The 24,277-nt window shown below is 38.2% G+C and overlaps 1 protein-coding gene across 2 annotated transcripts in view; it reads left to right on the top strand.

Annotated features, from left to right (window-relative positions):
• Nucleotides 1–24,277, top strand: part of LOC135219537 (vam6/Vps39-like protein) — a 405,404-nt gene that overhangs the window by 176,315 nt on the left and 204,812 nt on the right. For both annotated transcript variants that reach the window (XM_064256380.1, XM_064256379.1), the window contains exon 7: nucleotides 16,787–16,910. In XM_064256380.1, the coding sequence (XP_064112450.1) occupies nucleotides 16,787–16,910 (124 nt within the window). The remainder of the gene's footprint in view (nucleotides 1–16,786; nucleotides 16,911–24,277) is intronic.

Below are 24,277 nucleotides of genomic sequence, written 5' to 3'. Positions count from 1 at the left end.
TGACAAGACTATACCTTCCATATGAAGATGAAATGATAAAAGATTTGGAAGATGACGAATATGACTGCGTTGATGGCGAAGATTTCAAAGCAGTATTTGATGATACGGACACGGAGAGCGACTTTGGAGGATTTTAGTTTATTAATTTTATGCATTTTTTTTACTTTAATAAATTTTCACTTAACTGCGTATCCTAAAATAAAAATGATAGTTCAAGTAACAAATGTTTCTTTTACCGAGTAAAACAAAAAGTAAAAATTCCTTCGGTATTGTGCCTTAATCAACTGATTTGGAAATTATAGATGGTTAGTCTAGAACAGTTAAACATGCTGTATAAACCAAAATAATGCAAATGGCGCACGATCGCTTTGTATTTTAAAATACAATAGTAATATGAGAATGCATACAATATTATTGGATATAGTGAAGTACAAGTAAAGCATAACTTTTTAAAAGATCTACTGTTTTCCTCCGGTAGTAACTATCGCAATCTGCCGATTTGGGAAAGCATAGACGGTTACGCTAATTTTATACCGCGTGTATGATGCGACCCCTTTAAAATTAGCTTCAAAATTAGGTTTCAAAAGTCGCATAATATGCGAGTATATACGGTAACTGTATGCAGTTACAGAATTTGTATGGGATAGTAGTATAAGAAATAAAGTAACCTTTATGTTTAACTCTTTAAGAAAGGACAACTCGTCTCTCCTTCTTACTGAGATGAGAGAATTTTTATGGTACTTGTATGTTTGTTAATATTTTCAAATATGTATATTAATAAGACCAATAAGATTGGATAAATAATAATAATAATAGTAAACCACATACCAAACAAATGTCCAGCACCTGCACAGAACCAGTACAAAAAGAGGCATGATTCAGTAGCAAAAGCCCTCCACTGGAGCCTGTGCAAGAAACACCAGCTACCTCACAATAATAAGAGGTACAGACATCAATCTGAGGGAGTGATAGGAAACGATCAGGCAAAGATCCTCATGGACTATGGTATCAGAACAGACAAAACCAAGAAAGTATAACTCATTGATGTTGCAATACCATGGGACACCAGAGTAGACGAGAAAGAAAGAGAAAAAATTTATAAGTATCAAGACCTGAAAATAGGAATAAGAAGGATATGGGATATGTCAATGGAATTGTACCCATAATAGGGACACTGTAGCAGAGTCCACCTAGCTTTGCAGCTAAGCCCCGCCCACTGCATGCCAGTGATTGGCTAACTCTCAAAGGGGAAATGATATCACACTAGTTAAGAGTCCAAATGATTACCTGTATGGATTTGACTCTGGTGATGTTGAGTGAGTGTAGTCCATGAATCCTGACACCACAGATTTGAGTTCTGGGAGCTGTGAAATATGCAACTGATATCTCAGATAAAAGATATATAAAGTTATACTATATCATTACAAAGATATTGGATAATTTTGTACTTGCATATGTTTTTTCATCATGCGCAGCCTAAATGCACATGCATCTTGCTTTTTTCTTTTAAATTGGTATTGGCCTACATTAGCGATCCCACACAGACCACATTAACTAAAATGAAGCATAGACTTATGCAGCCAGTTTCGATGTTAGGGTATTCATATATCATAATCCTGCATGTCAGATGTTAATATCATTGAGAGATTAGACCTACCCATCGATTTATATTTTGAGGTAATGGCATAACATGGGCCTACACATCAAATTATTTAATTTTTGGGAAATGACAAGGCATAGGCCTACACAACAAATTCTTATATTTTGGGGCAATGACAGGGCATGGGTCTACTCATCAATTGTTTATATTTTGAGACAATGAAAGGGCATAGGCTTTCATGTCAAATTCTTACATCTTGAAGCAATGTTAAAGCATAGGCCTACACATCAAATTCTTATATTTAGAGACAATGACAGGGCATGGACCTACACATCAATTTCTTATTGCAAATAGTTTTCTACCCATATCTATTGGAAATAGAGTAGCTTTCAATTGATATACAGTAGTTTCAGTGCCACGATATATAATGTATGTATATGCATAAAGTGGAATGTATGTGAATAAGCAAGACCACATACACATGCATGCATGGATGGCCATGGTAACTGTAACACCACTTATACCACAGAGAATAAAAGTAAAACTTATGGGCACATAGCTGATGGCACATACAGATCAATCTTATTACTATCTTAGCCTTACACACAACTATTAAACTGCTCTCAGTGAACTACTACGTATATTGAAAATATATTTACTAAAGGGATAACAAATTATATTACTGTGATTAGAAAATATAAGGCTGCTGTAGCATTTCTAAGAAAAGTATATGACAGATGAAAAAGTTATGTATAAGATGATCCAAACCAGTCTGTGAATAGCCCATGAATCACTTGATTTTGGGGACATTCTTGTAGATTACCCTCTCTCTCTCTCTCTCTCTCTCTCTCTCTCTCTCTCTCTCTCTCTCTATCTCTCCTCTCTCTCCTCTCTTCCTCTTCTCTCTCTCTCTCTCTCTCTCTCTCTCTCTGTTGTTAGTCTAGTTTAGGCTATATTTATAAAGATCTTGATTAGTTTTAATTAAAACAAGTTGCTTCATCTCAGTAACAAGTGTAGGCAGATAATTCTTTTCTGTACACCAGTATTTTATGAATAGGTCTATGCTTACTCTGCAATGGTAGGATACTGTATAAAAAATTTGCAAAGACACTACTAGCACCATAACAGCAGTAACAAAAATAAGAATAACCACAACAAGAACCACAATAAAATGGCTGAATATATGTTAGGCCTGTAATCCAAACATCATAAGTTGCATAAACAGAAAAAAAGACATAAAGCCTTATAGGTCTACATCATTTTTTATGATCCTTTTATTGTGATAATGTCCTTAAGAAAATTCCAGCAAATTATATCCAGTGTGACTTATAACATATGAAATTGTAACTTCAAGTTAAAAATAGGCATATTCTGGTTTTGAAGAGTGCAGTCACTGCCTGTCATCCCTCCGATTGTGCAAACGATTGCAATGAAATTAATTTCAAGACTTAAAATGTTGTAAAATTTCCTGAAATCAATATGAAATACCATTCTGCATTGCTATGGGAAAGTCTTTTTGTTTAAATTTAGAATGGTAAACATGCTTGACAATATCAGACGGTAATTACCATTGTCCAGAGATTCACGTGCACCAATTCAAATGCAAACATTCCCTGTGTCACATACTTATTCAGGTGAACCTCATTTACAAAACACAACATTGCAGCAATGCGGAACACTTTTGACTTCATTCATATTTTCTTGTTTTTTTTACCATTTTTAGGGAGGTGTGTAATTAGATTTTATTTCAGGGGATAATATAAAGTTTCCTTTTGGTAATAAGCACAATGTATTATTTTAGTTCTGTAAAACAACCATTGCAAAATAAATGAAGAGGAAAAGAGCCACAGATTAACCAGCTTTTCAAAATTATTTTCAGCCAATCAGCTTCAAGGAATGGTCATGACATAATCAGTGGGTGGGGCTCAGGTGCAAAGCTAGCTGTACCTTGCTCTAGGGATGATCCCAAGATCCCTGAAAAGGAACCAGGAAAAATTATATGCTGAAGTAGTTCCAGGACTCATGCCCTGTAGTGCCATCAGTGCACCTCATTCGGTGAAATGTAGGCATTACTTAACCCTTAAACGCCTATTGGACGTATTTTACATCGAGATAAATTGTCTTTTGGGTGCCGACTGGATGTAATTTAAGTTGACATAGAAAAGTTTTTAAAAATTCGTGGAAAAATACTTATAGGCCTACCAGCCAAAAACTTTTGAATCAAGCGCCTTGGGGAAAGCTGGGTGTTGTTTTGTTTACAATCGTTACGCAGGCGTGCAAGCGCAAATTTCTTTCTTATCGCACTAAAAAGTATCAGTGACTCATCTCAGAAATTATTTCGTCTCTTTGACATAATTTTTGCACCATTTTAAATTAGCCGTTACATGGAGTATTATACTATATGAAAATGTGCGCATTTTCATTTAGAATACAACAAAAAAATACTCATAATTGTAGCTTTTATCAGTTTTGAAATATTTTCATATAAATTAACGATAAGTGCCAAAATTTCAACCTTCGGTCAACTTTGACTCTACCGAAATGGTAAAAAAATGCAATTGTAAGCTAAAACTCTTATATTTTAGTAATATTCAATCATTTACCTTCATTTTGCAACAAATTGGAAGCCTCTAGCACAATATTTTGATTTATGGTGAATTTATGAAAAAAGCTTTTTCCTTACATCTGCGCGGTAACACTTCCGAAAAAATCATATGTGCGATTGTTGTAATGTTTGCACCATTTTAAATTAGCCGTTACATAAAGTTTTATATATGGAAATGTGTGCAATTTCATGCACAATACAACTAAAAACAACCCATGGTTGTAGCTTTTATCAGTTTTGAAATATTTTCATATAAATAACAATAAGTCCCAAAATTTCAACCTTTGGTCAACTTTGACTCTACTAAAATGGTCGAAAAATGCAATTTTAAGCTAAAACTCTTATATTCTAGTAATATTAAATCATTTACATTTATTTTGCAACAAATTGAAAGTCTCTAGCACAATATTTAGATTTATGGTGAATTTATGAAAAAAAAAAAAAAAAAACATTTTCCTTATGTCTGCGCGGTAACTCCTGAAAAAATCATATGTGCGATTGTCATAATGTTTGCACCATTTTAAGTTAGCTGTTACATAAAGTTTTATATATGAAAATGTGTGCAATTTCATGTAGAATACAACAATAAATTATATATGAAAATGTGTGCAATTTCCTGTAGAATACAACAATAAATTTCTGGGCCCAGCCTGTGTCGCTACATGAAATGTCCCTTTAGCACACATTTCTAAGGTAAATTAATGCTAACATATCAGAGAAAAAGCTAAAATGGAAATGCCAGAATATTCTGGCTCGCTCACCTTATATATAAAGGTGTCGGTATGGTTTCTGGGGCGAGTGAAACCACTTCCACGGGTCTCTTGCCATTTAGATTCATCCTTCTTCGAAATCTCTCTACCAGAGAGGGGCCGTACCAAGGCCCACTCCCCACTACAACTACTACTAGCGCCTCTAACGGCATCCTTTTTATTAGCACCACTCAGACCGCACATGTTTTTTCTTGCTCTGTGTTTTGTGCTCGTTTTTGGATTATCTTGCACCATGGAATGTCAAGCTATTGCTGCATCCAAGGTAAGTACTGCTAGAAGTGTTTCATGTCAATTTAGCCGGGCAAGGGCCCGTTTAACCTTTTTATTTCGGTTGTGAAAGACGGCGTCCCGGACAGCTTTGTTACCGAGCCGCCCTGCGCAGCTCGCTCCCACGTGTTTCATTGTTTCGTGCTACTTTCGGTCTCCTATACCGATTGTGCCTGAATGTTTTAGTAGTACATGTTTATTACTATGGTTTTGCATAATTGACATGTCATTACGATTATTTATGCATTTATCTTAACACAGGGGTTTCCTTGAGTTCTCACGAGCTCGTAGCCTACATCACTCCTATTAGCTCAGAGTTCATGCATGCATGTTCCTTTGTATTTAGGTCTATGATAGGCTCCCTTAGGACATACGTCCTTTCTTTTGGTCCTGAGCCACCCTGGCCACCGATCTACGTTCCTACGTATCAGCATAGGCCAGCTGATTTAAGTTGCTAGTCGCCCTCCCTTCTTGGTTGGCTCGACCCAGCTTCTCCAGGACTATTCTTTCTCTTATCCTCGATTTTCTTCCTTTCCCCAGTGTTTTTTGCTAGGATGTTATTGTATTCATACCTTTCGAGACGGTTGGAGATTTATCTTCATTTTGAAATAAATTCGAAGTCTCTAGCACAGTATGTAGATTTATGGTGAATTTAAAAAAAAAAAACTTTCCTTCCCTCGGGGCGCGAATTCTCCGCCGCAAATTCGTACGTCGCATTCTCGGAATATTTGCTCCATTTCATATTAGGCGTTTCATAGAGTTTTATATATGAAAATGTGCGCAATTTGATGTAAAATACAACAAAAAATAATTGAAGGTTTTAGCTTTTCTCATTTTCGAAATATTTTCATATAAAAAATATATATAAAAAAATTTGACATTCGGTCAACTTTAACTCGTCCGAAATGGTCGAAAACTGCAATTGTAAGCTAAAAATCTTACAGTATAGTAATATTCAATCATTTATCTTCATTTTGAAACAAATTGGAAGTCTCTAGAACAATATTTAGATATATGGTGAATTTTTGAAAAAAAAAATCTTTTACATCTACGCGTTATGAATTCATGCATCATTTTGTGATAATATTTTCTCTGTGTTGCTTTGATCGTTTTATAATGTGTTATATACCAAAATGATTGCAATTTAGTGTAAAATATAATGAAAAAAACATTAACTCGTTAGCTTTAACCGTTTTGCTCACAGCGCGATTTGAATACTATTATATTTGAAATTTTGTTTTTGCGCTATCATATATCGCATTATTTATATATGATAATGATATTTTTTTCATTTCTGATGGTTGCATAGTAAACTTCAGGAAGTGACAAAAAAAGGAACCAAAAATGAACTCTTAATCTTGAAAACTAAGCACGCTGTGATTTTTTGAAAAAAATATTTTGTCCGCTTCAGTGCTCACTCCGAGACCCCCTAGGCATACGGGAGACGATTTTTATTATACCCCTTAGGCATTTAAGGGTTAAGATTCTTTGCAGTATCCCTTTGGCCCCTAGGTGCAACTACTTTCATTCCTTTTACTGTACCTCTGTTCACATTCTCTTTCTTCCATCTTTCTGTCCACCCTCTCCTAATAATTGTTTCATAGTGGAACTGTGAAGTTTTCCTCCTGTAATAGCTTTCAAACCTTTTACTGTCAATTTCCATTTCAGCGCTGAGTGGCCTTGGTTACCCCAGTGCTTGGCATAATGCCAAAAATCTATATAAATCAAATCAAAATCCAGGACTCATGCAGAAGAGTGTGCTTCTGGAAACAGCGCACATGCTAAGAAAAGTGATGGATTCCTGTGAAGGCAGGGTGCAGCCTGGTACCCCACACTATAAAACCACCCGGTCGAATAGGGTGACTGTGATATACCAAAAAAAATGAAATGAAAAGAAATAATAATAATAATAATAACATAGCAATGGTAACAGAGGAGAAAACTCCAGAAGGAAACTGAACCAATGCTAACAGAGGCACAAGATCAGGCCATACGAACCAGACATGTTCAGAGAACAGTAAACGGAAATATAACATCTCACCCATATGCAGGAGCGCAATATGAAAAATGAGACTGTAAACCACATAGCAAGTGAATGTCCAGCATTTGCACAGAACCAATACAAGAAGAGGTGAGGGAGTTATAGAAAACGATCGGGTAGAGATCGTCTGGGACTATGGTATCAGAACAGATGAGTGATACGTGCCAATAGATCAGACATGAAGTTGATTGACAAAATCAAGAAGAAAGTATCACTCATTGATGTTGCAATACCATGGGACACCAAAGTAGATGAGAAAGAAATGAGAGAATAGTGATAAATGTCAAGACCTGAAAGCAGAAATAAGAAGGATATGGGATATGCCAATGGGAATTGTACCCATAATCATAGGAATATTGGGCATGATCCCAAGATCCTTGAAAAGGAACCTGGAAAAACTAGATGCTGAAGTAGCTCCAGGACTCGTGCAGAAGAGTGTGCTCCTAGAAACAGCGCACATAGTAAGATAATTGATGGACTCTTAAGGAGGCAGGATGCAACCCGGAACCTTACACTAGAAAAACTACCCAGTCAAAGAAGATGACTGTGATAGTCCCAAAAGAATAATAATATATAATAATATAACTGATTATAAAATGTGTATGAAAATATCCTTTCCATCATCTTTTAACTTGAAGAGAAGCTCGAAGCCAGAGGTGTCAAATATGTCAAGTTAATATGACAAGTGTGGCAAATGTTGCCAATTAGCAGGTCAATAATTTTTACATAATTCTCTCTCTCTCTCTCTCTCTCTCTCTCTCTCTCTCTCTCTTCTCTCTCTCTCTCATGATTCATAAATATTTTCACTCTTAAGGAAGGGCAATCTCTCTCTCTCTTTCTTTCGTAGTTAGCGGTAGATAATTTTAAATTTATCTTTACCATCTAGAACTGTAAATGCACCGTTTTAAAACATAGACACAACTATAAGTTATATTAGTCCAAATAAAAAGCAGTGTTTGTTCATGAAAAGGAATTTCAGAACAAAGGGAAAGGGACAGAATTAAGAATTTCTTGAAAAAGTGGTTGAGAAGACTTCGAAAAATAAATCATTCGGAAGAGAGAAAGAAGAGAAATAGTATGCATGTAATCTTCACACACACTTATATTTTTACCAACCATTTATTTCTTTTTTTAAGGGTAATGTATTAAGGTAACTTTTAAATGAAGTTGCAGCAACTTTAATTTTATTTAAAAGTTAGCCTAATTCTTAGGGAGCATGATTAGGGTCATATTTAGTGTTCAAACTCTAGAAGTAAGATTTATTAGCATTTTTAGAGACCGTGCCAAACTTACCCAAAAATTCCCCTTGTGCAAGGGTGTCTGGGACCTAACCTCGCATAAGTTTGGGCTATTACTGAGTACACATTTTCTTGGGATGGTTTAACGTTTTAGTCTTTCAGATGTTGTATGTAGTTGGAGAAGATTGGCACAAGACATGTTTTTTGTGTTTCCAAGTGAGGGTTTTCGTATTTAGTTTGTACAAAGATTCCTCTTGCTTAAATAGCAAGTTTTACCCCTCTCCCTCAACACTGAAGTTCATGTTGCAAGATCTTTGACAGTGTGTTGGCCCCCTCTTGCTCTCTAGGACTAGTGGGAGTTCCTGTCTTGTTTCTCTCCTAGTTTCTCCCTCACTGATTGCCGTTCTTGGTCTCCTGAGCAGTGGAGGGTTTTTGCTGTGGTAGAACATCAGAGAAGGGAGAAGGCATCATCTTGGAAGGGGTTTCTCCTTCTTCAATGGCCATTTCCCAGTCTCCCTCTGGTGCCTTCTATGCATTCTTCCTCCATTTACTTCTTTTTTGGAAGTTTTTACCCCTTTCCATTCTTCCATAGCTTACCTGTGTTGTGAACAACTTTGGAAGTCTTGGAAGAGGGATCAGGAGATATTTTCTTTGTATACCCCTGCTCTGTCAGGGTGGGGAGCTTTCCATTTCCCCCCCTATGAGGTTCAAAGGCTCATAAGTTCCAGGCATACACTCTCCCTTTGGCCAGTCAATTTGATGTACCTTGACCAGCATGAATCGAAGGCTGCAGCATTTTCTCAAAGCTTTGGAGCCTCTTTGGTGGTCTAGATTATACCCGTACTCCGTCAGTAGCGTATCCCTAAGAGAGCCGTAAAACCCCTCCATGATGGAGTCAGTGACTGCAGCACATACCTCTCACAACTTTGGAACCTTTTCAGTGGTCTTGCTTCTACCCTGCTCTGTCAGCAGCTATCCCTATCAGGGCTTTCATACCTTTTTAAAGATTGAGTCAACGACTGCAGAGTATTCCTCTCATTCCGTGATGGTAGCTTTTTCTCCCACTTCGTCAACAGCGTATCTCTCATAGAGCTTTTGACCCCCTTCTGCAATGGTGTATTCTGGTGCTCTGTCTTGTGATACTCTCATGGAACAGTGTTTAAGAGAGTTGATGCTGTTTTTTGAGAGATTCACCCGTGCTCTGAAGAAGCCTCACAGGTCTCCGTCTCCTCCTCCATCATCTTCCCTTCGTCCGAGTACATCTGTGGCCCTCCTGCTCCAGCCCAGCCATCTCACTTATCAATGGTGTCACGTCCAGCCGCCTCTTGTCCATTGGTATTCCAATCCAAGCAGAGATCAGGGGATTGGGAAATCTACAGCAGTGTCATCTTCACCGATCCCCTGTTTGTGTTCATAGGAAGGATGACTAGGCTCCTATTAATCTACGGGGTAGTGAAGACTTCAGAGGTTCAGCCTTTTACTTCTGGGTCCATCATTCCTATGATGGATATGAAAGATTCTGCATGGCTGCAAATGTGTTTCCAACCTAGGCTCTTGTTACCTCATCACCTGTTCACACTCTCCCAGAAGGCCCTCTGATCATCATTCTAGCTTTCACAATAGTCTCCTGTTCCATGTCCAAGTCCATTAAGATACGCACGTACGTGCAATCAGTCTTCCATTCAGCCTTGCTCCTGAGCATCTTATAGTCTCTCATGTTCTTGTCTCTTTGGAGAGGTTGGGTTTGTTGTTGGAGTTTGCACTGCCTTGGACATGACAACATGGACGTACAGACGTGTATTGACACACGGCAGTCACAGTGGAAGTTGTCTGCAGATGGAGTGTCTGGGAATGAACCATCGACCTCGCTCATATGGAGGGTTGATAACAGAATGGGATGGCCTATGACCATGCCACATTGAAGCTCCGATTCCCGTCCAATTCACCACCTCGTTCATTCTGTTGAGCATTGAAAGTACTACAGTGGACATCTAGAATGGTGCCTAATCATGTCCACAATCATCTGAATCACGTCCACGGCCATCCAAATCACGTCCACCTTGAGAGTCATGTACTTGGTAGTGTGAGTCACGACCATGGCATACAAATCACATCCACAGCTGTGTGAGTCTCATTCGGGGCCACCCGAATTTGAGTGGTGGTTGTGGTTTCTTCTAGGAGAATGCAAAATAGAATGACAGTGAGGTGGCAACAACCATGTACAAGTCATCAACAGCACATCTATGCAATGCCTTTCGATCGCATAGGTAACGGCCAGCAGATGTTACCATATCATCTGCATACAAGCTAATGGGATCATTCAGTCAACTTTTACGTCCTTCATAACATGAATTGACTAAGTCTTTCTCAGGGTTGAATGAATTCATTCAGTCAGAATTCTAGAAGATGAAAAAGAGGAGACCTAATCTTTCCATCCTCTCTCAAAGAGGTGAGAGGACTTAGCTTAATAATGAGACAACTACTTTCCCATTGGGGTGTTGTACACACTTCCCTTCCAGAGATACTTCATGCCTCAAAGCATCAACTGAAAAGCATTCACATACACTTCAAGAGGTTAGGTTTGGTTAAGTTAAATTGGGTACTTAACCTCACTTAGCCTAGCCTGACTAGTTCTAGTCTAGGCACCATTCTAGATGTCCTGCATTTCATTATCCTGGAATTTCTTGTCTAATTACATCAACCAAAAGGAAGTTTCATCATCTAGTGAAGTGTTTTCCAACCTTTTCTGGTTGTGAAAAGGCCCAAAATTTTTGAATATGTAGTAATAAATCTAACCTTTTTTATGTTATAGTTATACTTGCAAATGTTTATGAGTTAACATTATTCTGTTATATAAGTTTACATTTTCTAACAAAATGAATTTCAATCATTTTGAAACAGAAAAGAAAACAAATGTTAAAAACCGTAAACTTGTACTTGCTTTTTATACTTGGCTAATAAATTTCAGTGATTCATAAAATTAATACAATGAATTATATAGCAAAAAAATGGCTTAAGAACCAATTAATATACCCCAGGAATAACCAGGGTCCACATTGAAAGAAAGACTACAAAGAATTATAAAATCTCAAAAAGTTTTGTCAGTAGCTACCTTGAAACTGCTGCATTTAGTGTACGAGGTTCTCAAAGTTGGGTTTTATATTCATTGTTAGAGCACACTGCAACTCATGTTGGGGATCCAGACAATCTCTTGTTTTATTGTTGATCGTAACAAGACTTGAAAACCCTAATTTGCAGAAATACGTTGTTGGAAAAGGGGGAAGAGTTTTTTCAGCATCCCGATTCTGAATGGGCTTATCCTTGAGTTGAATCTGAAATTTTTAAAACTGGGGTTTCAGTGCGTTGCTTCTGCACTTAATTTTCCTGGATGTCTATAAGTTCTTCTTGAAAACCTGAAATATCATCTCTAATCCTTGTGACATTCACAGTGAAAGTATTCCTCATACAGCTATGCTTTTTCAAGTCAACATTTTCTGGAATATACCTGTTCAATTCTTCCTGAAGATTCCTCAGATGATCTTCAACAATATTTCTGATATGATGTCAGGCAGAGATGTATCTGAAGAATCTTCTAACATAGCACTTAGCTTTGGAAAAGCACATTTTTTCCGTTGGCCAACTTTTCCCCCCAGAAGCGAAGCTTTTTCTTGGAGATGATTTTTTCACCAATGTGCACCATGGGCAACTCATAAGTATGGTGCTTTATTAGCCTGCTTCTTTTGAGAGTGTATGTCCGCGAGAATCTTCACACTGTACTACTGAAGTAAATCAGCTACATTACTCAAAATCAAAATGTGACTAGCTGTTAATGATTTTTTTTTTAGACTCCGGCAACCATCAGAAAAAGCCTTAAGTCACGACCATGAGCTTGGGAATCACTGATCTAAAGGATAATTACCCGTTCTTCAAGGGTCTAGGGTGAATTATGTTAGGTTAGGTACTTAACCCAGCCTAGTCTAACCTGACCTATTCTTCACCTCAATAACCTGGATCTTTTTGACTCCCCAAGCCCCAGGATCCAAAATCAGGCTTTATGTCATGTTTTTAAGGAATAGTACCATGGTAGTTCCATAGTCAACAAGAGTGGGAATGCTAGGATCCTATCATCTCTTCTATTGACGGTACACATTCCATTGACAGTAGGGGTGCACTAGTTTGCAGTAGCGCACTCAACACAGCTGTCAACCAGACACATTCCAGGATGAGTGGACGTATGACAGACAAGTTTGGTCACTAGGGTCAGTGTTCAAGAAAGAAGTGTCCAAGAATACCATCATTTCTTTTTGGTTACATGAAATGATTAGATATGCCTTCTCATCAGTTTCTACAGCCAGTACTGTGCATGCAAGAGCACATGACATTAGAGGACTAAGCACCTCCTTGGCATTAAAAAAAAAACTGTTCATGGGATTTTGAATACTGGTTCGTGTTCATAGCTTTGCCAAAGCCACTTTCAATTCCTTCTGCCTGAGGAACATTGCCCACAGGTCCTTTCTTCTCCTATGGGAAGGAAGAAGATGGATGTATTATACACTGGAACTGGTTGGATACAAGTGAAGTAGCCTTACTGTTAGAGAATTTTATATTCTACACAGATATACCTTTCAGTAGCAAACCCTTCCTCTCTAGCAAGGAGAGAGATGAACAATAACAAACACATATAGGTGTCTACATTAGTTTGTTATCTGAACGGATAGCAAACCACCTCCAAACTAAGTTCTGGCAACTTGTTTTTTGTTCTTACCCAGTTAAGAAGTGGTGTCTAATCTGAACAAATATAGATATCTACACCACCTCCAAACTAAGTTCTGACAACTTGTTCTTGGTTCCTACTCAGTTAAGAAGTGGTGTCTGTGAGCTCCATTTCTTTTGACTTGATGTAATTTACACTTCTGTGAGGAGTGGGAGATGTAAGGAGTAGCTACTGCTGCTGCTGCAGTTACCAGTTGATCTACAACTCGAGGATAGAATATTGTGTGGCTCTTAAGACAGATTCAGGAGCATCAGTGTCCAAATACACTCTCCTTTAATAACGACACCAAGGTAGTGCCATGGTTACACTACCCTCCTCTAGAGAATTTTCATTTTTCAGAACATTGACCAGGGTAACAAGCTCCTACACTTCCTGTCTTGACCTTAAACTGTTCTTGTTAGTCTCTCAAGAGTTTTGGGATCCAAGATGGACATTCCTCAGTGTGATAGCAACATCACACTAGTGCCATGGTCACCAAACAGCTCAGCATCCTTTCATCTACTCTATGGCATTGGAAGTACATGAGCAAACAGAAGTACATTCAGTACAATAGCTAACCAGACATCACAAGCAAGATGGATGTAACTACAACTTTTTTTTCTTTTCTCCAATGAAGTCAGGAGATAAGGACTTTGGAACCTGGACTTCTGGAATTTGTTCAACCTTTGAAGAAGCTTAATTGTGGTTCTTCTTTTCTCAACTTCCTGAAGTTGGCTCTGTTCTGATCTGCCTACTCATTCTACATGTTTCAAAGGTGATCAGTGCAATGAATAATTCTCCTTCTATGGTCCTGTGGTGCCAATGACAGTATGACATCTATGTTGCTTCCATAAAACTAGTCTTTCAAGTTTCAACCCAATGCCAACTCGTTTGTTAGCTTTGAGTTGCCTGAGAAATAGTGTCCAAATGGTCATTTTCCTGTCATGGGAGATGATCAAACTAGTGAACTCTGAAACTTCTTAGTGGACATCTGTATGTTTCAGACAAGATCTCTCAAGCCCAGGGTTATTGGTCTGTCCATCGCATTCAGGAAGAACCTGTTTGTCGAGTACTAGGATGGAATGTAATCATTCAGATCACATTCATCTCCTTTTACCTTGGAACATTGCCCATAGGTCCTTGGATTCCTTTTCCATGGATCCTGTGATGGATGCTCAACAAGTCATGTAGTTCATTCAGCTCTTGAGGGACACGTTGCATCTCACCTAAGGTGTGCGGCTGCAAGGAGAAGGCATGTGTATAGGACTGCCCTCCTCCCTTTCTCCTATCTTCCTTTCTCTCCCAGTAGACAGAGGAACAATGAACAAGCCTCTCTTGCTGGACTGGCATGCATGTATAGTGGTAGCCGTGTTTACAAACGGACTACCATTGGTACTTTTGATTTGCATTAGCAAATATCTGTGTTATGACGTTCTCTCTCTCTCTCTCTCTCTCTCTCTCTCTCTCTCTTCGCGCTCCCCTTCTCTCTCGTCTCTCGCTCTCTCTCTCTCTCTCTCTCTCTCTCTCTCTCTCTCTCTCTTTGTTGAACTAGGAAGATATTCTCTGAACTCTATATTCATATGTCTTAAGTTGAGTGGAGGGTAAGTCGCGGAAACACAGTGCAGCAAAATAAATTTATATTCTCCAAAAAAGTTACATCTTGATATAGCTTTGCAGAGAAGGCTTGGAATGTCTGTGCGAGACAATAGAAGAGGAAGTGAGTGTTGCAAATTCGTATACAAATTCATAGGCGAGCAAACCTAACAAAAGATACAGGTATACGAACAAACATAATTTATTTAGGCTAAGCCACGTCAACCCGTGAGAAGAAGTAGGTTTCCCACGGAATGAGGTTGATGTTTGTCATCCATTATGCCTAGCTAAGGAACTCGCGCATCTTGGGTTGTGGTTTTTGGCAGACTTTCCTTTATTGCCCCTGACCTGGTTATGTGATATGTTCTATTTTTAAGTAATGTTCTCACATTACTTTATATTATATAATTATTCATTACACATGCAGGTTATGTAGATGACCTTAGGTTTGTGTGTTTGTAAAATTACAAATTATAAAAAAATTTGTCATTTCATTACTTCTTGTGTGCCTTCTGACTGGTTCACAGCTTGCAGAGATTCTATGGCATTTAGGAGTGTTTTAAAAGGATTACCTCAATTAGTCGTCTAATCTAACCATTTGTTCCATTATTTATTTTCTTTCCTACTTACCTCATTCTCCTTTTCTTTTATTTGAATAGTGAAATTGACATCTAGGAACCTCATTCCATGTAGACAGTTATACATAGTTTTGCTACTTTCATTTGGTTAGCTTATTATATAGCTCAATGTATTTTTGTTGTGGGTATTTGGAGTGTGTATTCCCAGTTGTAATAAAATGTACTAGTTAGTTAACTTGTTTCCATTTAGATGAAGATATTTTTTGTTGTGTAAATTTTTATGTATATTTTTTAGGACTAATTTTAAGTCAGGAACTTATTATAAAGGTGTGGATGTATCTTACTTATTATGTATTTTTATTAATCCATAAGCTCTAGTCTGTAAGCTCCATATGCAGGGCATCTCATTTTCCCTTCCATACTATTACTGTTAGGCTTTTCCCTTTCTTCTAGTCATACCTCTTACTTATCAGTTTTATGTCTTCTAGTAAGCTAATTGATTATTGACTCAAGTGGTGCTTTTATCAAGTTACATTGTTATTCTTCAGTGTCCTGGAGCTTTTTGTGTGTCTGTTTTAATTTCTTGAGTTGCTATGCTCTTTATTGGTACTTCTGTTATACTAACTTTCCCCAATTCATATTCATTTTGTCATTCTGATTTTCAAATTACTGTGTCTAGAATTCCAGAATCATTTAATGTTCAGCTTTTATTCTTTTCATTTTTTGTAGACTAGTGTGTCCTGTTTACATATTTTTTTTATCTTATTTGGTCACAGCACAATCCTAAATTCCCTGTGCTATTTTGAGATTCTGATTCCTTTCATCCTAACCTTTTCTCTTGTCAGTTGCCTTTTAGCTTCCCACCTTCATTTTTTTTATTTAGGAAACTTAGATTTTTAAGTTTGTTGGATGCTACACATTAGCTACCTGGTGTGAATTTTTCAGATATTTAGTTTTGTTTTTATTATCTTAAGAGATGATTTAAGATCTTCCTTGATCTTCTGTTCAGAGATTTTTAGACATTAGCATAATGCATGAGATTGGCACACATTAAGAAAATTCTTGAGATGGAATGTAGAAAGATGTTTAACTTGTCAAGATGTAATCTGAACATCTGCTGAATTTTTTTCTTCAGCCAAAAACATATGCTTTTTTTATTGTGTGTTATCAGGTAGTTAAAGTTTTTGTATTGATAAATTTTTAAGATACAATTTTTTATTTTTTATTTTGTTTATAGTGACTTCTCAGTGATTTTTCAGAGCTGAAGTATGGTACTGGTAATTAGGCTCTAAATTTGGATGTATGGGAAAAATTTGTCTAAGTAACTAATTTCCTTTGTAGGGGTGTGAATCCAGTGTATGTTGCATCAATATCACACATATGGAGATTGCATCGTTGTCAAGCAGTGTCACATGTTAATGAGTTGGTTAAACAAGAAAAGTTTAGCTTGGCTTTGAAATTACTCGTAAGTATATTATTATTTTAATTCAGTATTGTTCTTGGTATTTTGACCTCAGGCTAAATCCATTGACAAATTTTAACAAGGAAAACATGTACCAATTAGTAAACCTGTTTGTGTAGTTAACAAGTTAGCATCTGTATTTTTTTTTTGCTGGATCTTGGTTCAGTAGGCAACTTAGCAGCCTAGAAGAATCATATTCAAATTATATCCATGTGGACCCCATTAATTAGATGCTTTCCTGGTGAATACCCTTCACATTTTACTCATTCCAAACTGCTCAGAACAGTGTTTCATTACTGTATGTTAAGTAATTTAATAAGAAATTGAGTGTTCTTTTTGGTGAGTAATCCTCATTGTATGGGAGCCCCTACTTCCAGTAGCACAGTTATTATCAGCTGCCTCTTAAACCTAAGATGCAGACACAGATGATACCCATATTCTCATCTTTTTTTTCTGTAAAAGAAAAAACATTGAGATGGCTTTGTCTGTCTGTCCACACTTTTTCTGTTTGCTCTGTGATATTAAAAACTATTGAGGTTAGAGTGCTGCAAATTGGTATGTTGATTATCCACCTTCCAATCATCAAACATATCAAATTGCAGCCCTCTAGCCTCAGTAGTTTTTATTTTATTGAAGGTTCAAGATTGACATAATTGTTCGATTGGCAGTGCAACAATGCTGGCCGCCACAGCCAGCTGAGTTTCATGGACTGCAGCTCATACAGCATTATACCAAGACCTCCAAAAGATAGATCTATTTTTGGTGGCCTTGATTATATGCTGTACAGAAAACTTTATTGCACTGAAGAAACTTTGGCCCATTTTTTACTTGTTAATTATAGTACTCAAATTTATATGGACGCTTAACTTGAAAAGAGAATGTGTGTGTGTGCTTGTCTGTGCCTGAACATCAGCATGTCATAAAAAGCTCTAGTGTACTTTGGACAAATCTTATATGTAGTTTTTTGTTAAATTGATATTGAATGCATTTGCCCAGTAGTGTACATATACTCATCCGCACTAAAGTGCATTCAATCTTGATAGTATAACATAGGGACATGCCCTCCAGAGTAATATATCATATGTCTGGTACCATCAATAGCTTTCTTAGTTTTTCAGAGATGAGAGGAGGGATTTTGGGTTCACTATCATTTTTGTAATGGGACCATTATATTTTTATTTTAGTACATTACTTTATATTATTGTATTAATTCATAAATGAGCAATATTGTTTAGTATTATATTATTATTACTTTACAATATTATTATATTATTATATTATATACAGGGTGTAATGAAATTTTATGCAAATATTTTGGGAAATGAAAGAAAAAGCTATTCTGAGCAGAAAATGCTATATAAACATATGCATTTTAAGGCTTCGTTTGTCATTGAGGTGAATTTTAAAAATAACTCTTATCATTAAACACGCAAGTAAGATGGCGTATAGGGATATCGGAGTGAGTAAGGGATTTAGGGGGGGGGAAGTGGAGCTGATCAGGTACAAGTCAGATTCCAGATTCATTTTGAGAGCAAGAAATTGGAAACAATGTCTTACCATTCCAGTAATGTGGAATATGCAGATAAGATGTGTCTATATGGATTTTCAAACAGTTCCATTTCTAGATTACACAGTTGTGAACTCAATTCTTAAAGAATAAAAGAAATTGGTGATTAGGCCAGTGTGAATAAAATACCTCCAAATCAAATGTATTCCTTAGATACTGAACAAAGGGTGAAAATGAAAGCATCATTGAAACCTTCTTCCGCCCCATCAGTGGTATTCAATAGACTCCAATAAAGAAAAGAAAAGAAAGTCTAATTGAATATCCCTGCATCAAAGATTGGCCTATTCATCAAAGATAGGCTTATTCATAAACACAGATCAAAGATTTAAAACGTACTATCAAAAATCTTCGGCTCTCCATTCCATCAAAAGTATTCATCACACACCAGTCAGAGGAAAAACACGCACCTATGAAAACGCTTTCATCTCTGTCAGATTAAAAAGAATGAGAATATTATGGAAAACTCACTTTCTTCATTCTTTCCTGTCAAAGGGAGCCTGTTTTTACAGTACTAATTGAAAGGGGTAAAAAAGTTGACATTCTTCAAAGTGCAGTATCCTCCTTACCTACAAATTCCCTTGTCATCATGATTACTGTCACTATCTATCATTCAGCATAGGTATAGGCTTAGTCCTGACTCCTGATTCCACAATTCCATGACAAGGCTGCAGGACAGTTCGTGCATGAATTCCCACAAATAAATGTTGCCAAGCAACATTACATTACTTTCTTGATACATGAAGCTAATCATTAAAAATAATGACATGAAGTCTGTTTACAGGTGATATACTAGTCGAAGGGACTGTAATGTTACATTTTTCAATAATCTGCAAGAGGAAATCACAATTCAAAAGGCTAGCAATTAAATTGCCTAATGCATTACATCAGGCCTTTTCCTTATATCCATGATTACTCACTCCAACATCCCATACGCATCAGCTTACTTGCCCGTTTAATGATAATGGTTATTTTTAAAAATTCACCTCACAGACAAACGAAGTCTTAAAATGTATGTTTATAGAACATTTTCTGCTCCAAACGACTTTCTTTCATTTCCCAAATATTTGCATAAACAGTAAACTGAATATGCTATGAGGCAGTAGACTAACTTGAAGACTACAAATTATACCTAATCCTATACTACCCTTAAAGATGAATGAATTAATCAGGATTAGACAGTAACCTATACTAGGTGATAGCCTTGTGGCAGAATTGAAGCTAAGTAAAAAAAAGCAAGCAAACTCCCCACAGTTACATTAATCGTACAAGCTGACCAAATTTCCCACAGCCACACTTTCCCCTTTACGTTACTTTTTACTCGCAGGATGATTGGTTCAACAACATACCAAAAACACAAAACACAAACACGTACTCACCTCAGGCTCCAGATACTCAGGGCTAGGCTGTGCTGTCCGCTGGATATAGACTAGTTGAGACACAACCACCGCCGATAATCACAACACAAAACAACCAACCGAGAACCACAACCCCACAACAACTTAACAACCCAACAAATCACTGAGCAGATGAACACCAACAGCTCGAAACAACACGAAAACCACACAACTCGACCCTGCACAACAACCTGCCAACACCAACACTGCCCCCAACCGCCACTCACAGACACCGAAATGCACGACCAACCTTTTTAACTTCACTACAACCAGACAGACACACGCACAACAACTTTACAACACCAAAATCAACCAAATAACACATCAACTGACCACCAATGGATAAGACTGCTGCCCAAACCAACTTTACGTCTACGTCTTCAATGAATGCCTTACTTCTTACGACTCTCGTAACACACTCCTGCCACTGATATACACAACAGAGTGCCACAACAGACACATGCTCACGACCGCCATTCAACGACTCCCATTTATTCTCTCTCTCTCTCTCTCTCTCTCTCTCTCTCTCTCTCTCTCTCTCTCTCTCTCTCTCTCTCTCTCTCTCTCTCAACCCTTAGAGACTTCAAATATGAAATACCATCATTACTCCTCCATATTACCTCCCCCATTACATTTGACAACGTCTCCTTACACTCGCAACATCCACACTAAATCGCCTTTGGCAACACCCAAGGGTGCTCGGATGCAGGCCCCCTGGATCTTGTTTGAGGACCCTCGTACATTCTTTCAGTTACATTGCCATTCACTTCTTCCAAACCACTTTCATTCAAACTCCCATTATCTCCCTCAATACCATCCTCCCAAATCCCATTCACTACTCCTTCGATATCTTCTAGCTCTGGTTCCAACATCTCCCCTATTTCTGCTACCAAACCACTCAGTTCATCCACACTTCTGTCAAACTCTTGCAAAGACTTATCCATCCTATCAACTACCTCCTCACTACTCAGTTTCCTACCCACTGGAAGTCTCATTTATCCTCACTAACTCAAACCCACATACACTACAAGTATCATTCATTCCCTCAAAGTCATCCATAGCACATGCTTTATCAACTGTTTGCACCCTACCACCAACCCCTTCCTCTCTACACTCTTCTGCTTTCTTCCATACTCAACCAACACCAACTGTTGATCTTCCAGACCCATCTGTTCACGGACAGTCGGCTCATACTTATTCACCCTCAACCATTCACTCATTGCATTCTCCCGAACATACTGTGGTACTTCCCTCCACTTACGGAGCTGGTTATGGTGTGCCCTAACCTCATCCATTCCCCAACCTACTCGCAATTTCCCCAAAACATAACTCAATCCACTCGGTCCCACTTCCAAAATATCAAAGGGCCCTTCAAATTTCTCCCTTACTTTATTCACATTCATTCTTCCTATCTCAACCACCTCTTTCAACACCTTATCCCCAATCTTGAAACTCTCAAACCTTTCACTCGCTTTCTTCCACAAATCCCAATCACTTTCTGAGAGACCTAACCGCAGCCTGACAATCCTTTAAAAATTCAACACATATTTACAAGGAGACATACCTATACTCTTCTGCAGTGGGGCGTTATATACTCACACTGCACGTCCTACATACATATCCCAATAATTGTCGCCCTTACTCATCATTCGCAAAATCTCAGTCATCGTTCTAACAGTCTTTTCAGCCAAACCATTCGCACTGGGCACATACGGAGTAGAATAACACATACACAATACCCCATCTCTTCAACATTTCTTCAAATTCCCATCCCACAAACTCAGGTCTATTATCACTCAACATTTTTGCCGGCTTTCACGCACAAATAGGCAACATCACTTGACCCACCATTCGTGCAATAGTGTCACTCCTATTATCTTTGATGGGAACCACATAGGCAAATTTACTCATGTGATCCACCATCACAATCATCCCCATGTGTCCTCTCACAGTCCCAGGCAAAGAAACACAATTAATCACAAGCATTTCAAACGGCTCTTTCATCTGCAATCGACACACAGGTGGACTTGAATGCACACTCTGATACTTTCCCCTCTGACAGTCTTCACACATGACAACCACATCCATACAAATCTTATTCAACCCAGGGGCATACATTCTCTCTCTCATGCATTCCCACAACTTATTTTTCCCCACATGCCCAAACCGATCATGCACCAACAAACACATATTCACAGCTGACTCAACAGAAAACACTGGCACAAACACTTCCCTGTCATACACCCCTTCCTGATGTAAAAAGTACTCTATATTTTTACACACTACAAACTGTTTAGCAACCCTCTTATATACATACATCCAACTCACATGGCCAATCTTCCACACGCACTCCTCCCAAAACATCGCAACATATTTATCTCCAGGCACTTATCTTGCATTTCTTCAATCTCTTCCTCACTCAACAGATCATTCTCACTCCTAGCAATATCAATCATTCCCACAAAGTTTGCTACAAACACATTACTATCTTGAATTCTAGCTACTTGTCTGCCCCCCTTTCTAAGAATTCCGTTTCCTATATCTGCATCTATATCATGGATCCTCAAAAAATCTATCCCTATCAAAAAGCAAGATGGCATATCATTTTTTCCTATAACTAGAAAATTATGTATTACGTACTTCAAGGTCTCCTAGCCTAACCTTTAACTGTACCTCTTCCCATACTAAAAGACTTCCTTGTCCTAACCCATGTATTCTTACACTTGTACACTGCTTTTTCACTTCCCAATTGCATCTCTCAAGTTCACTCACCACTGACCCACTCACTAAGGAAACTTGTGCTCCTGTGTCAACCAAACCACAGTACTCACTATCATTTATTCTGAGAAATGTCACCATTTTCCCTCGAGCCCCATGCATACACACATTCACTACCACGTCCACCTGGTTATTCACATCACAATCCTCCTCATCACATTCATCCTCAGTTATTTCCCCATATCTGCAATTCTGACTCAAATCCTCTTCACAGTCCTTTTTTGTAACCAACCCATTACAACCACGTTCCCCACACTGAATCATCAAAACCCCATGTTCATTACCTGAACTCACCCTTCCTTGATACTCAACCGGTCTGTCCCATCCAAAATACAAAAACACTTTTATTCCAAACAACTCAGCTACTGCTAACAACAATTTATGCAATATTTCCCCTTCCCCACCTTGTTCCTCCACACATGCCACTTCCTTCTGCACATCACTCATCAACTTCACTCGCAACTCATTTGCACTACCGGGTACCTCTTCAACTAGACCCTTACCTTTCAAGTCTTTCAATGCTGAAAACAAACATTCACACACACTAAACTTACTCGCATCAGTATACAACTCAACCTTACTCGCATCCTCACCATAGTCTGGAAAAGCCAAGGTGACATCTCTAGCAGCCTCCTCTTTCAATCTCTCAAATGCTCCCACCATTTGCTCATCCCACCTCAGCTCAGCACAATTTTTCTTCCCAGTCCATTCAGTCAACGACTTCCCTATACCCGAACAATCCCCAACAAACTCCCTCCTGAACTCAGTCAAACCTAAAAAACCCTTTAACTCCCACACGGTCCGGGGACGTGGAAACTCCTTTACTTTTTCCACAAACTTTTCACTCTTCCTTATGCCACTTGCACTAACTTATGACCTTATGACCAAGAAATTCCACTTCTCCAGCCAACCACATACACTTCTCCAGCTTCACTTTCACTCCAACCTCTTCCAACCATTTTAACACCTTCTCAAGCAGTTCCATATTCTCCTCAACAGTCTCACTTGCAATCAAAACGTCATCTATAAACACAGTCACCTTCCTTCTATCAAAACCAGCCAAAACTAAATTCATCGCCCTCTGGAAGGCAGCAGGCGTGTTAGCCAATCCAGAACTTAACCTCTTGAATTGATGGTGACAGCTACCACTCGAGAAAGCCTTAACATGCCTGCTCCCTTCCTCAAGAGGCATCTGGTAATAGCCCCTTACCAAATCTAATTTCGTGAACACTCTCATTCCATGCATCTTATATACACAATCAGACACCACATTCATCGGGAATCGCTCCTTCACAGTCACTTCATTCACCCTCCTGTAATCCACACACGTCCTCAAACTCCCATCTGGCTTAGGTACTGGGACTATGGGACTATTCCAAGCACTCTTGCTCCTCTCGATCACTCCTACTCTCTCAAGTTCCTCACACTGTTCCTCACTTTCTCGGGTAATAGGCGCAGAAAAGTGTCAGGGACGCTGATACATGGGGGTATCATCTTTCAAAACTATTTTGAACTCTGGAAGCTTAGATCCCCTAAAATCCTTGTCAACACGCCTCAATGCACCCCGCCTATCCCACATCTGCATCAACCACTCCCTCTCGTCAACACTAACATTTTCATCCATCTCAATT

The sequence above is a fragment of the Macrobrachium nipponense genome, chromosome 1 (genome assembly GCF_015104395.2).
Source record: "Macrobrachium nipponense isolate FS-2020 chromosome 1, ASM1510439v2, whole genome shotgun sequence".
NCBI classification, from domain to species: Eukaryota; Metazoa; Arthropoda; class Malacostraca; order Decapoda; family Palaemonidae; genus Macrobrachium; species Macrobrachium nipponense.
This window is presented reverse-complemented; position numbering and strand designations above follow the sequence as displayed.